General features: G+C 39.6%; 1 protein-coding gene across 3 annotated transcripts in view; it reads left to right on the top strand.

The window, feature by feature from the left end:
- Positions 1-10592, top strand: part of POU6F2 (POU class 6 homeobox 2) — a 471135-nt gene extending 460543 nt beyond the window's left edge. For all 3 annotated transcript variants that reach the window (XM_051978682.1, XM_051978676.1, XM_051978666.1), the window contains 2 exons: positions 4190-4358; positions 8399-10592. In XM_051978682.1, coding sequence (XP_051834642.1) covers positions 4190-4358; positions 8399-8903 — 674 coding nt within the window. In that variant the 3' untranslated portion in view covers positions 8904-10592. The remainder of the gene's footprint in view (positions 1-4189; positions 4359-8398) is intronic.
- Positions 10593-14454: the final 3862 nt, after the last annotated feature.

Genomic DNA, 14454 nt, shown 5'->3' with positions numbered 1-14454 from the left:
TTCCATCTCAAGCTCATTTTACAGTTGAGGAAACTGAGGCAAAGAGGGTTAAGTTACTTGTCCAGGGTCACACAGCTATTACTTATCTGAGGTGTGATGATGAATTTTCTTGACTCTGGGTTCAGCACTCTATTCATTGCGCTACTTCACTGCCCAAATTGATATACAACAGACACCATAATTTAGATTGTCGTATATATCTGGCAATTGGAAAATGGTTCAATAGAATATGATTAACCCACTGGGGGTATGACTGTGAATCTACTTGACCTTTTTCAGGGATGAAAGTACAGATATTATGGTCCCACATTGACCCTATTCATTATCTACCTAGTGCAACACCAGAGAAGATGCTGGGAAAATTCTGAGCTCCCTATGGCTCTCAGAGAGTAGTGAGCACTCTCCTTCTAACTCTTTTGACTCATTCAGTCAATAAACATTCCATTAGTATTGTAAACTTCATGAGAGAAGGGGCTCTTTTGCCTCTTTTTGTATTCCCAACATCCAGCACGATCCCTGGCACTTAATAGGTACTTAATAAATGTTCATTGATTGATTAAGCCTTATTCTCTCTCTTCTAAGTACATTGCTAATCTGTACTTTTTTTTAGATAATTTTATATGTAAGTGAACTTTACTCAGACCCTAGCAGTTAACTGTAAAACTCTGCTTATATCCCCCATCTCAAGTAAATTCTAATCATGTGAGCATGGCATACTGCATAGAGAGATAGAGACAAACAGAGACCAGGAGTTTAACTTGGCACTGTACATTGTTTACTCGTATAAATAGAAGCAAAAACAAGAACAAAATATATTAAAAGATCTTTCATGAGTTATGAATCTTTTGCTTTTTCAAATTCTAGATGGGCTACAGACAGAGCCCGAGCGTAGGAATCATCAGGACATTATACATATTCTTGGATTCAAACCTCACTATTAACTACCAATTCTAGGAACTAATAAGTATTCCCCATTTCTTTTTCAACTCATGGTCACCTGAAGTATCAATGTCTTGTCAGTAACAGGAACCCGAGAGCAAGGACACTGACTCCTCCTCCAGTCACTTTTCTTGACTCACCACTCTGTTACTGATTGGTATCTCCAATCCTATTTCTGGCTGTTTTAGCTAATTTAATTGTTGAGGTGTAGAGGGTTCTGATCTATCCTCAATTCTAATGGAAGCGTAGATTGGCAGTGTGGAGCTAGAAACAAACACAAGCATGAGGAGAAGTCGCTCCTGTTCTAAGCCATCCTTCTCTCCTTGTATCTGCCTCCCCACTCAGATGCATTAGAGGATTCCCTAATCTTTCATCTTTTTTCAGTGGCACCTTAGTTATCATTGCCACTTCCCTTGGACTTGAGCCAATCAACTGGGACAGACTTATGACTTGCATTAATAGTACTCTTATTCATGTCCATGTTGCATCATCTCCAATATAATATAAACCCTTTAAAGGCAGAGACCAATATGTAATACAGTAGACACTTAATATTTGTTCATTTGATTTGACTTGAAACTAATAATCCCATAGCCTCCTGTAGTATTCAAAACTAACTGCAGTTGTTTTATCATCATTTTTCAAACATCTCAAGATCTCAAGATACCATGTTTCCTCTCTTCTGGGTCAAATGCTAGGAGCTTCTCTCTATCCAGTATTTATTTTTCTGAACTATAATTCCTTCTTTCTTTACCCACAAAATCTTAAAATTAAAGACAAAGAGAAAAAATGGAGTCCACCATGGGAATACTTGTGGCTTTCCGGGATTCATAAGGAAACGTTAAAATTGCTATAGACTTTGAGGTCAGGAATTGTGAAAAGACCCCATCTGTGACCAGGAAATCATCAGATGAGGAATTGTGTGAGTTTTGGAAGATGAAAGGGGCAGAGACATCATGACGACTTAGCCCCATGAATCCTCTTTTCTTAATAGATGCTACATTTATCTTTATCTGTCTGCAGAATCTTTTACCTATACTCAGAGTATTTCATGGACAGACTAAAATCAAAGTTTCAGATCTGCCAGCAGCAATAACAACAAAGAGGCATCCAGTCACCAAGATGAGAGATCAGCACCAAATACAATCAGCTTGTGAAGCTTCCACCTTCTCAAAAGAAAGATCAAGAGAAGTCTGTGAGGTCCTCAGTCAATTCTAGTGATTGAAAACTGACCCTCAGCGATCAGGGATATGCTGAAAGCCATAGGGTGAATCCCAGCCCCGCCGTGGAAGTGACTGGGAGGAGGAACTCAATCTTCTGTGAAAGGACTGGTGGCCTTGTGGACCAGAATCCAACAAAATAGCAAAGTCAGCCTAGTCCTTGAGTGACCACTGGAAATTACACAAATTAGTTGGTAATTGTGCTAAGAGATTTCTCCCCAAAGGATTCTTTAGACCCATAGAGTTAACATACAGCAGCAAAGACTTTCTGAGAACATGGCTTCCCTCCAGGAAATCTGGAAATGCTTTTTGGAACCCTCTATCATCCTCATCTTTTACTGCCCACATATGGGTTCCTGCCTTCTTTATACAAGGACTATAAGCTGAGGGGAAGAAGCTTCCCTCCTATCTCCCTAGGGAAGACCGAGCTGTCCCAAGCTATCCATCATCAACTTTGGCTTCTTGGGCCATGGGTGTTGGGTTATATGCCCTGGATTATATGGTCTCTGTCAAGGAGGAAGTCAATAAGACACTGTGCAGGACAGGCACAGATGGCTTCTCACGCCTTCATAAACATGATCTTTCTAGGGGAATATCTCATTTAAATTTGATTTATGAAAATTTAATTTTGTGAAAATTTAAATTTGAAATCTTAATGACATGATGGCCAAAATGGTCAATCCCAGCTGCCTTGATGGCTAAATGAATGAAAAGACTGAAAGGATACTTTCTATAAAGAAACTGGTTGTTAAACACTAAAGAATCCAATTCAAGTATTTCAAATAGAATTCTGTTTTTACTTTTGAATAAGCTTTTTTTATTAAGTCCCCTCACCTCCTGCCCCCACAAAATAAAAGCAAAACCAAAAAACCCTCTTCTGTGAGAATAATATGCTGCGTGTTTCTTAACCTCTCTAAGTATGTTTCCATACCCATCAAACTGAGACAAAGTGACCCTATCTTGCTCCCCACACACACTCTCTTGTCTTGCAATCCAACGTATTGTCCAGTGGTTAGGGCTGGCACACGCTTCATCCTTCCCTCAACTTCCCTCAACAAAATTTCTCATTTTCTTCAAGACATCACCCAAGCACCCCAGTGTATTTCTCGATTCCTTGACTGCCAAAACTCCATTCTCAACTGAAACTACATTAAAGAAGATTTCATTTTTTGGCTTTGTATGTCTGGCACCTACCACAGCATCTGCCACATAGGAACCACTTAAATGTTTGTTAATTGATGAACTTAATGTTGTGAAAATCAAATGATACAATGCATCAAATGGACTTTGCAAATCTTAAAATGTTACACAAATATTGTCTATTATTTTAAACAGAGCTACAGCTTTCATTGGGGAAATATTCCAAAGAATTAATTCAGGACTTGTAGAAAGCTTAGAATGAAGGGCAGCAATGATATGATGAGACAGAGCAAGCCCTGGGCCAGAAGCTAGGATTCCTGGCTTCTGGTTCCTGTTCTAAACCTCATCATGTGAGGTTTGCAGTCCATTTCATCTTTCTGGGCTTCAGTTTCCCACCCCAATTCTTCCTTCAAGGCCACCCACCCCCTCCCAAATTCAGCTTTTGTGGGTGATTATTTACCTCGATAGTACAAATGATCCTTTTTCTCTTTCAAAAAGAAATTATTTGTAGAAATTTATTTTGTAGAGATAGACCCTGTATTTGCTTATCTGTATACATGTTGTTTTTGCCAAAAAAATAAAAAAATAAAAATACTCCTCGAGGGCAGGCGCTTTTGTGTTTTGTCTTTAAGCCCTGCTGCCTCATGGAGTTCCTGGCAAATATTAGGCATTTAATAAAATTTTATTGATTTATGGTGAGCTGAAGAGAAGTGAGATAAATTGGAAAATAAGATGTTTGCAAGGTCAAGGGAAATACAAGTCTGCACCCCCAGAAAGAGTCCTTGAACACCTTCCCATCAAGAAATGTGCTTCCCTATAAGCCATCCTGAGCCACCACTGCTTCCGTGTGCTTTACAATATTGATGCCATTTTTAAAACCATCTCCACAGATCCACAGACAGCAGCTGGTGAGGTGGATGGGGTGAATCTGGAGGAAATCCGAGAATTTGCCAAAGCTTTTAAAATCCGGCGCCTGTCTCTTGGTCTGACGCAGACCCAAGTTGGCCAGGCTTTAAGTGCCACAGAAGGCCCAGCGTACAGCCAATCTGCCATCTGCAGGTAACCCCTCAGCCACCCAGGCTCCAACTTCCTTGCCTTTGGGCCTGGCTCTGGTCTTTGCTTCATTCCTGTGCTGTCCTTCTGCCTTGGACATGCAAGGGAGGAGGGTAGGGGTGGGAGCGAAAGGGGGGGAGGCAGGACAGAAGACCAAGCATGGAAGCTGGGCGGTCCTCATTGAAGCAAGTCAAAATTGATCATGTGTGCTGTAAATTGAGGGTCAGAACCTTTGGGGGAGGAAGGGAGGGAGGGGAACCTGAATAGAAGAAAAATCATGTGTGTGTGTGTGTGTCTACATATATCTGTGTGTATGTGTGTGTGTGTGTGTCTGTGTCTTTGCTCTGAGTAACAAGAGAAAACACCAAACAGGGACCTGGATTCTCTCCCTGCTGATGCTGCATATGTACTTGAGAGGCCACTTCTCCCTAGGCCATTTTCTATAGTTAGTCTTATTGAGCAAATGTTTTGAGGCTGCCTGTCCCTATTTATGTCAGAGCTTCCAACATTTCTGCTAAGAGATGACAATGGGGGCTCCCCAAGGAAAAACAGAAGGAGAAAACTAACCATTACTATGCAGGGTTTCTTGAGAGTTCCCTTTCTCAAAGTTTGAAACTGTGAGAAGGGAAGGAAAGGGAAAAAGAAAGTTGGGGAAGAAATGAAGAAAGGAAGAGGAAGGAAGTGAGGAAGGAAAGATGAAGGAAGAAAGGGAGGAATGAATGAGGAACAAAGGGAGGGAGGAAGAGAGAGAGGGAAGGAGGGAAGAAGGAAGAAATGAAGGAACGAAGGAAGGAAGAAATGAAAGAGGGAATGAAAGAATGAAAGAAAAAGAAAGAAAGTTCTTAAATGGCTCAAGAGAAAATATTTGGGTATATCTGAACTCCTCTTAGTGAAAACGGAACTCAGTTGTTGTGGAGTTAGAGTTGATTCCAGTTAAATAGTCAGGAGCAAAGTCCATGTCTGCATGTATGTGTGTGCCTCTAATCCTATGTTTATGCATGAGGTAACAAAGGCACTTAGGTAAGAGCTGCTTCCTCTTGGGCATTGCCTTATAGTCCTCTTCCATCAGGGAAAGCCAAGAAACCAACTCTAAACTCATTTAAGTGGGTTTTGTTCTTGGTGATCCATGAAATGCTCTGTCTTTTTATCTGCTCTTTATACTTTTAATGTATTCCCCAAAGAACGGAAGTGTACTTTTCCTGCAGTTTAAGACTAAGGTTATAAATAACATCAGTATGGGGTAGTGAGCTTGCGGCTCACATTTTGCTCAATGATTTTCCATAAAACCCATTGATTGTCGTTAAATACAAAAAGCTCCATAGGATCCTCTCACTTCTATGGCCTCCCCTACTGTTTTTTCTTATAAGATACCTCCCTGTAGAAAATAACCTTTATTCAGTCTATACAAGGATACTGCTGCTGGGAAATTTGTTTCCAGACTTGTATATCGTTATACCAAGCAACATGGCCTGAGACATCCTCCCTACCAACAAGGAGGACCAAGGGTGGGAAATATCACAGCTACCTGTGGCCAGACATTAATTATGTTTCAATGGGATGGCCTACTGATAATAGGAGCCACAAGTTTTTTGTTTTGTGTGTGTGTGTGTGTGTGTGTATGTGTGTGTGTGTGTTGTTTTATGTTTTGTTTAGCTTTTGTTACTGTTGTTATGGCCAATTTTTGGTGGCTGCCGAATTAGACTATGCCTATTTCAAATATCTGAGATATGATTTCCTTATTGTCTTCTATACTTCCTAATTTGATGGAGCCTCTTGGTTGCCTAGAGTTGATATTACCTTACACATCACATATGCTGGTTCCTGGAATCTTCCCCTGAGGGTCTAAATGGAGGTTGAGAAACAGAGCAGAGTCTAGAAATGAAAATAAAGCCTAGGTATTCTCTTACAAACAAAATTGGTTATTAGTGATGGTTTACCTTTTCTGACTTTTACATCTCCGAGAACTTTGGTCCTTTCTACCCCAACAAAGTAGAGAAAACAGATGTTCCCCAGCATTAAAATGTAAATACTTCCAGAGGGTTTGATCATATTGGAAAACATGGTTAATTCCAGTTAATTTCAGAGAATGAAAGAAATCTCCATGTAAACCCATCCTTCCCAATTATTCAGATTTCTCACACAGACTATTTTGCCCCGCTGGATGGCAGGAGACTACTTTGAAGGAGTCACAATGGTTCTGAATTGTAAGGAAGCACAGCTGCCTCTTTCCTCCTAGGAGCTCAGTTTTTGTCTAGACCTCTTTGAAAACAAATGCTCTATTAAGTATGATGGGCCTCTCCAACACATGGGTAGGGCTCAAGTCCTGAAATCTGCTTTGTAAAATCTATTGTTCTAACAAGAGATTAGATGGGTCTCGACATTGGACTTCTGTGTAATGAAAGGTAGCCAAGTGTTTAAAAAATACAGCTGTACTATCACTGGAGAACTGAAGGTGGGAGACAAGCTTGATATAAATAATTTTCATCAAATGTTATTCAAAAATTGTTATTTCCCTTTGTGTTGTTAATTTTTATTTGTCCCACCTGTCCCACCCCATCCCCTTACTTCCAAATAGTGCTAAAATATGGAATTTTTTAATGGAAAAAATCCACCTAAAGCAATATCTAAATTTATGACCATTTGGCAATTCTGTAGAATTTGTTTTATTTTCCTATCACAGTAGCAGAAATTGTCTAAACACAAAAGTCAGTGTAGATACAAAGAAGCTCACTCGTTCCATATCCTTTGATAGTCTTATGTTAAAACATTATAATTCCCCAAGCAAGCACAGTTCAGTACTATGTACAATGGACAGCGCAGAATACCTCCACTACAAAGGGGCCAATGCTTTTCAACAAGCTTCCCTATTTACACATATATATGAAGGTTTGTATGTGTGTATATATATGTGTGTGTGTGTATAGATACACATATTCACATATAGATGTATAAATATATACACACATATGTTCAGAGAAAGAGAAAACAGTCCAAATGACTGAAGTTTCCATGTAGAACTGAGAAACCCCTAAATACAATTAATCATAGGTGACTTAGTATTTCATTGAGCGTGAATGTGAATTTACTAGGATGACTCCTTAAACATTTATTTGTATATCCTTCTATAGCTGAGATGTTTCCTATTGTTTGATGTAATGTAACAAAAATAAAAGACTTCTGATTGCAAAATGACATCTAGATAAGAGAGATAAGAGACCTCATTTACAGAAAATTATATTATTCCAATACATATGGCTACTATTCCACAATAAACCCAGCTTGAGGCCTCCCCAATTCTAGTGTACTGTAATATGTTACTTCATCTGAAAGGCATGAGTTTATCTTAGCAAATCCAGGTGTGGGGGATTCAAAATAATTATAGTACATTGAGCTATTTGAGCTGAATACCACAGTAGTAATGGAATAGGTTTTACCCAGAAAAAAGCACTCAAAGCATGTGGTGAAAAACAAAATTTTAAGATAAAGAGAGAAGCAAGTGGGAGGAGGGGGAAGGGAGAAACAGAAAGGGGGGAGAGGGAGAGAGAGAGAGAGAGAGAGAGAGAGAATGAGAACAAAAGTTAATAGCACTATCATGGATATTGTAAAATTCTAACTTTTAACTAATATTGAAAATTGGGATATCATTCTAGGATTTTTTTTTATTTTAAGGAAAATTGCCATTGAAGGAGGGTAAAAATTGGTGCATTTGATGTTGTTTCCTGTCGCTGACGTTTTGCCTTAAGATTGTTGAAAGATTTCTTTGCTAAATCCAAAGCCTAAAATTTTAAGATGTGCTGAAAAAACTTGAGGATTTCTTGGTGCTATCTGTCTCTTTCTATCTCTGGCTACATCCCCCATCCCTACATTCTGTCTCCTGCGTACCTGTGTGTGGGTGTGTGTGGCTGTGCATGTCGGGGCGCTAAGTGGTCAAGACTTCGCCGGTGGTTTTCCTAACCCATTGTCAATTCCCTCTGCCAGTCCATCAGGCAGGCCCACCCTGGCAGAGTGCCCAATGTAAGACTCTTCTTTCTCAATTCTCCCCCCAGACACACCATCCTGAGAAGCCACTTTTTCCTACCACAGGAAGCCCAAGAGAACACCCTAGCTAGCAGTCTGACAGCCAAACTGAACCCTGGCCTTTTGTATCCTGCCAGGTTTGAAAAGCTGGACATCACCCCTAAAAGTGCCCAGAAGATCAAGCCGGTGCTTGAACGGTGGATGGCTGAGGCTGAGGCCCGCCATCGGGCAGGTATGCAGAACCTGACCGAGTTTATCGGGAGCGAGCCCTCCAAAAAGCGCAAGAGGCGCACTTCCTTCACGCCCCAAGCCCTGGAGATCTTGAATGCCCACTTTGAGAAGAACACACACCCTTCAGGGCAAGAAATGACAGAAATTGCTGAGAAGCTGAATTATGACCGAGAAGTAGTTAGAGTTTGGTTCTGCAATAAGAGACAGGCCCTGAAGAACACAATTAAACGTTTAAAACAGCATGAGCCGGCCACAGCCATCCCGATGGAGCCTTTAACAGACTCTCTGGAAGAAAATTCCTAAAGGGAGAGAACAAGACACACACACACACATACACACACACACATACACATAGACACACACGTACCCCAACCAAAAACAAACGTCAGAAAAGGAAAGCCAACCACTGGGACCTGGCCATTGTAGCTCCATTTGTCACCCTTGTAAGTAAAAGACTGAGAAAACAACGAAGTGGACAGAACACTTTCTAGATGTCCATTTGATTTTCCAAAAACAATTAAAATGTTCATGAAGAATGCACCACACTTACTGTGTGGGGCAGGATTTGCCCCCCTACGCTCCCCTCTCCCCAAAAAAGCCAGTTTTTTTAATGGACTGAAAGTAAACCAAATAACTGAGTACATTTTTCTGTATATTATGAAAATGTGGACACATTTTAAGGGGAAAAAAGCAAAAAAAAGAAACAAAAAAAAAAAACAAAAACTTTTATCTGTTCAAAGAGAATACAAGCCTGCCACCTGGAGGGGAGAATGTAACCTTCCAAGTACCAAGTGCTGATTCACTCTGGAACCTATTAACCAAAGTCAGAAACATGGCATCGCCAACTCGGTTGATTGTTAGTCTACACTTTTCTGAGTGTAAAGTTGTGTTATGAATTTTTACATTTGTACTTTCCAGAAATACTAGAAAATCTGGTTTTTCCCATTTTTTCCTGCCCATTATTCTCACCAGTGGGGTGGGACCACTTCTTGAAACCATCCTGTGACACTCACAATGATTTGTCATCTGGGCTGAGTGGTCTCCAAGTGGCCATATGCCAATGGTGGTGTTTTTCTCTCATGATGACTTGTGGGTTGAAAAGAAGAAAAGGGATCAAGTGACATTTGTTTCTTCTCTTTCGTGGATTTCCGTGCCTCTCCTCATACCTGCGTCCCCAAAATTCTTCCTAAAGGTTCTAAGAGAGGGGAGTAAAAACATCTTTCGACTTTGACTCTGATGGAATGGAACTGGCAAACTTTGAGCTAACTAGGAATATTCTCAATGGACTGTCAACTGTAGCCCGTGCTGTAATTGTGTTCCTCGATGTCCACAGCATGGCTCCTGATTTTTTCTATCTGTTGACATGGAACATGGAGAGCTCACCAAAATTCATTTTGTAAGAGAATTAGAAATTGCACATTTGGTTCCATACTTCCATACAACATTTTTCAGCCAACACATCTCCGTGTTGGAGTCCTGTGCAAAATGATTTCTCTCCAAAGTCTTCTAGCCAAAGAAATTTCTTGAAATTCATATATATGCACCCCCATCCCTAAAGAAACAGGTCAACAAATAAATGATGCTGTTAGATTATTCTAGCCTATCACATAATGTTATCCTATTACCCTCATGCTATCTGCCATATCTTTTTTCATTCCAATGCTGGTTGTCAGCATTGTTTGGTTTTAGTTTGTTTTTGTCTTTTCATATTGGGTTGTCATTCTAGGATTACATATATTATCGGGGCAATGAGTTATAGCAGGTGAAGATAATGAATCACAGAGAGAAGTGTTAAACAATCAAAATTCAAGCATGAGCTCAACAGATAAGAGAAGCTCCATGAGAATGGAGAATAGTCTACATATGAGGTATATCAGATGAGAGACAAAGACAGAGAGAAAGAGAGAAGAAAAGGTCAGAGGGAAAGAGAAACAAAAAAAGAGGAGAGAGGAAGGAGAGGAAGGGGAGAGAAAAAGAGATAGAGACAGAGAGAGAAAGAGAAGGAGAGAAAAAGAGAAAAAGAAAGAGAGAGAGAGAGAGAGAGAGAGAGAGAGAGAGAGAGAGAGAGATTGAGATTGCTCATAGTTTTCCAGAAGGTATTGGGACAAATAAATTTATGTCGTTTTGTTAAAATTACCCCCTTTTCTTTCCATTTGGTGAGTGAACAAAAAGAATATTGTGAAACAGGGAAGGTAGAAGCAATGACTACTCATGAGTTGAGCCTTTTAGCTCCTTGGCCTTTTTCAATGGATATAGATGGAAGGGAAATGTTTAAATAGGTATGTAGGAGGATTTGCCTAAGTTTCCCTGTTGTTGAAATGTAAATATCTGTTTCTAATAAACAAATAACAATGTCATATATAATAGTTTCAGGCAAATTTGCAAAGAAAAAACCACTACTATTCCCAATCTCAAGGTGTCCAAACACTTGGACTGCCCACAATAACAATCCACCCCCAATTTTGTTGTCTTTCTCTATTGGTTAGTCTGTTGGTGATGTCAATACTGCAGGAGACTCATTATAGCTGCTAAATTCAAGCAGCGTTTGGGAGACCACATCAAAACCAGCAGGGAAACTTTAAAAAGCAGACGCTCCATCTCTCTGGCACACTGGCAACTGGACAGCGGCTTCTTTCGACATCAGTGTCAATTCTGCCACTTGACCCATTCCATCACTTACCCACTGACCCCCCACTGGCCCACACCACCACCACCAAAACTGTTTAAATACCTACAGGCTGGGAGTCAAATGGCCAACACATCCTCCCTGAAAAACTCGATGTGTATTCTCCTAGGAACTGCTCTACTTTCAACAAAGAAAAACTCCCCATGAAGAAAAGTTCACAAGACCCTGAATGATGGATGCTAAATGTTTAATCAGATGCCAGGAGCAGTTACATAAGGTCTGCTCAGTTCTGAGATCTATATTGGGAGAGAACAACCAGGATGGTGAAATGTAAAATACATATAATCTTCCCGAGTAGCGCAAAAAGGAATCTAATCATCCCACAGTCGTGAAACCATTCATGTGCAGTGATTTTTTTTTACAGTTTTCTAATTTTGTATTATGTTTTGTAAATTATTTATAAGGTGTTGTAATGCTTCTTATATTAATTTTTTACAAACAGATTTTTGCTATGAGGCATAAAGAGGTGCCTGAACAGGTTCTTGGGGATATAAATGATGTATGTGTGTGGAACTCACTTGTGGGTCTTGTGGACCACGCCTATGGTTTGACTCCATTGCTGACTCCATTGGGAAAGAACAGTGCATTTTCATGTTTCCGCATCCCCGAAAGTTAATATTGCCACCAATAATTCACAACAGAAATCAGTTTCCAGCTCATGGGATTGTCTTTTGAGCATTGCCCCTCCTTTCCAGTTGGTTTTGAGCTCTTTTCATTATTTCGACCTGACATGTGGACCAACGATGATACGCCTTTCACCTTATGTTCCTGTGATTGTTTTATGGTTTTATCCTGTATAGATTTGGGGATGTTTCTTCCAACTAAAAGCTGTTTTGGATAGTTATGATTATAAAAGCCTTCAAAGGTTTTGATTTATTTATGTTGGATTAACCCTCCATCTACTCCCCCACCAAAAAAAAAAAAAAACATAAACATACACACACACACACACACACACACACACACACACACACAAAGAGAACAAGGAGGCAAAAGGAGCTAGGAAAGAACAAGTAGAGGCGTACAAAAAAACTCAAGCTATAACCAAAAAGTAATTTTGAATTGCCTTTGCTCGTCTTCTCAATGCTGGACCAAAGCTCAATGTATGTAGGTATATGCACATTGTATAGATATGGCTAAATGTTGCTGACAATCTTGCAATACTAAACTGTTACTATTTAAGAAAAAAAGATAAACTGTTCATCAGTGTTTACCTCAGCACTCTACTTGTACCCCATTAATGACCAACACAAAAATGAGAGACAAAGATGGAGAAAACGGAATTGAATTTCCATGTCAATGCTTGACTACAAAATCTTGTCGGGATAACATTTCGTAATGAGCTTTTTGTCACGTGGTTTGCTTGTCTCTGATTTGAGATTCTGTGAGGCACACTTGTTAGTTTCTTGTCGAGGAAGTGAGTTTCTGGTTATGATTTTTATGTCCTCTGTGCTATAATCTACAGAATGGTCACCAGGGTCACTAATGAAGCCCTGCCAAGAGATCTGCTTTTCCATGCATGCAGCATGCTGCAGGAAGGGGGGCAGTACAAAGAGGGACTCTATCATTTTCCAATAATAATAATAATGAGGATACTGATATTAGAGGAGTTGCCATGATGGACTTGTGACCAAGAAGCCAAACTGGATATTTAAAAGCTCCTAACTTGCTCTGACATTGAAACCAAAGCTGATTTACCTGCACAGGTTGCTTAATGTTTAAAAAAAAAAAAAAAACACTGACAAACTGTACTTTATCTAGAGCAATATCTGTATGGTCAGTAAAGCTGCACTTTGTGTATTTCTTAAACAGCTTCAGATCTGTCACTTTTAATTTGTACCATAAAAAAATAAAGAATTGTTTGACATGAGTTTGTAGCTGACATCTGTCTTCAACTCAGGTGTATTATTTACATGATCGGTGTTCGTGTGATGTCACCACAAAAGTCTTGAGTTCATATTGCTATTAAATCACATTTTCAATGGACTGTTTGTGTCTTCCACTAATGTCCTTCCCCCAGTACCATACTGATAGAGGTGATTAGGCATTCTGACCTAAGGGAGCAGAAGTTCCAGAAGATCCCAAGGGTTAGAAAATTGGCCAATAGGAGTCCAGTGAGCAGTTCTAGTTGTCTTCTAGAAAGAGCCAAACTTCTTGTATCCTGGAGACTTCTAATAAATTTGGCCTCAGGGTGAACAATGTCAGAGACCACAGCTCTTAGAGACTACAAGGCCTGCAATCTACATTGATGAAAGAGGTTTTATTTGAAAATTCTCTTGATTGATCCAGATTGTGGACCCTCTGCTCCAGAAGAAAGGGAGGGAGGGAGAGAAGGAGGAAGGAAAGGAAAAAAAAAGAAAAGGAAAAGGAAAAGGAAAAGGAAAGGAAAAGGAAAGGAAAGGAAAGGAAAGGAAAGGAAAGGAAAGGAAAGGAAAGGAAAGGAAAGGAAAGGAAAGGAAAGGAAAGGAAGGAAAGGAAAGGAAAGGAAAGGAAAGGAAAGGAAAGGAAAGGAAAGGAAAGGAAAGGAAAGGAAAGGAAAGGAAAGGAAAGGAAAGGAAAGGACAAGGGAAAGGACAAGGGAAAGGACAAGGGAAAGGACATTTATTATAAGGTTGGGTCAAGCATTGTACTAAGTACTGAGATTACAAACATAAAAGGAAAATTAAACTCCCTCAAGGAGTTTATATTCTAATAATAGAACAGGGACTATATGGGGGAGTGAATGGGGTGGGGATCTGTTTTGGTTTAGTAATCACAAGAATAGTGAGTGAAGCCATAAGAAAATTGATTAATATATCCTTTCCATTAGTAATGGAAATATTGATTTGATTTTAATTCTAGAAGAAAGTTGGGGCAACAGGACAGATAGCAAGAAGATGGTCATGATAAAATCTGAAGCATGATTAATTTGGGCTACCTATATCCATATGATATACTTGCCAGTCAGAATAGTGTGTGCTCTAGGTTAATACAGAAGGGAAGGAGAATGAAAAATCATAGTGTGTGGTTTGCAAATTCAAACAAGATGCTCAGAATCTAGGGATCTAGGCTAGTGAAAAGATTTTATCTGGGATCATAGTGCCAATAGTTTAATGATTTAACATACATACTTTTGTGCCACATTGCAACCAATTCAGAATATAATGAAAAATTTAATAAAAAGGTAAG

This window comes from Antechinus flavipes, chromosome 1 (assembly GCF_016432865.1).
Source record: "Antechinus flavipes isolate AdamAnt ecotype Samford, QLD, Australia chromosome 1, AdamAnt_v2, whole genome shotgun sequence".
In the NCBI taxonomy this organism is placed as follows: Eukaryota; Metazoa; Chordata; class Mammalia; order Dasyuromorphia; family Dasyuridae; genus Antechinus; species Antechinus flavipes.
This window is presented reverse-complemented; position numbering and strand designations above follow the sequence as displayed.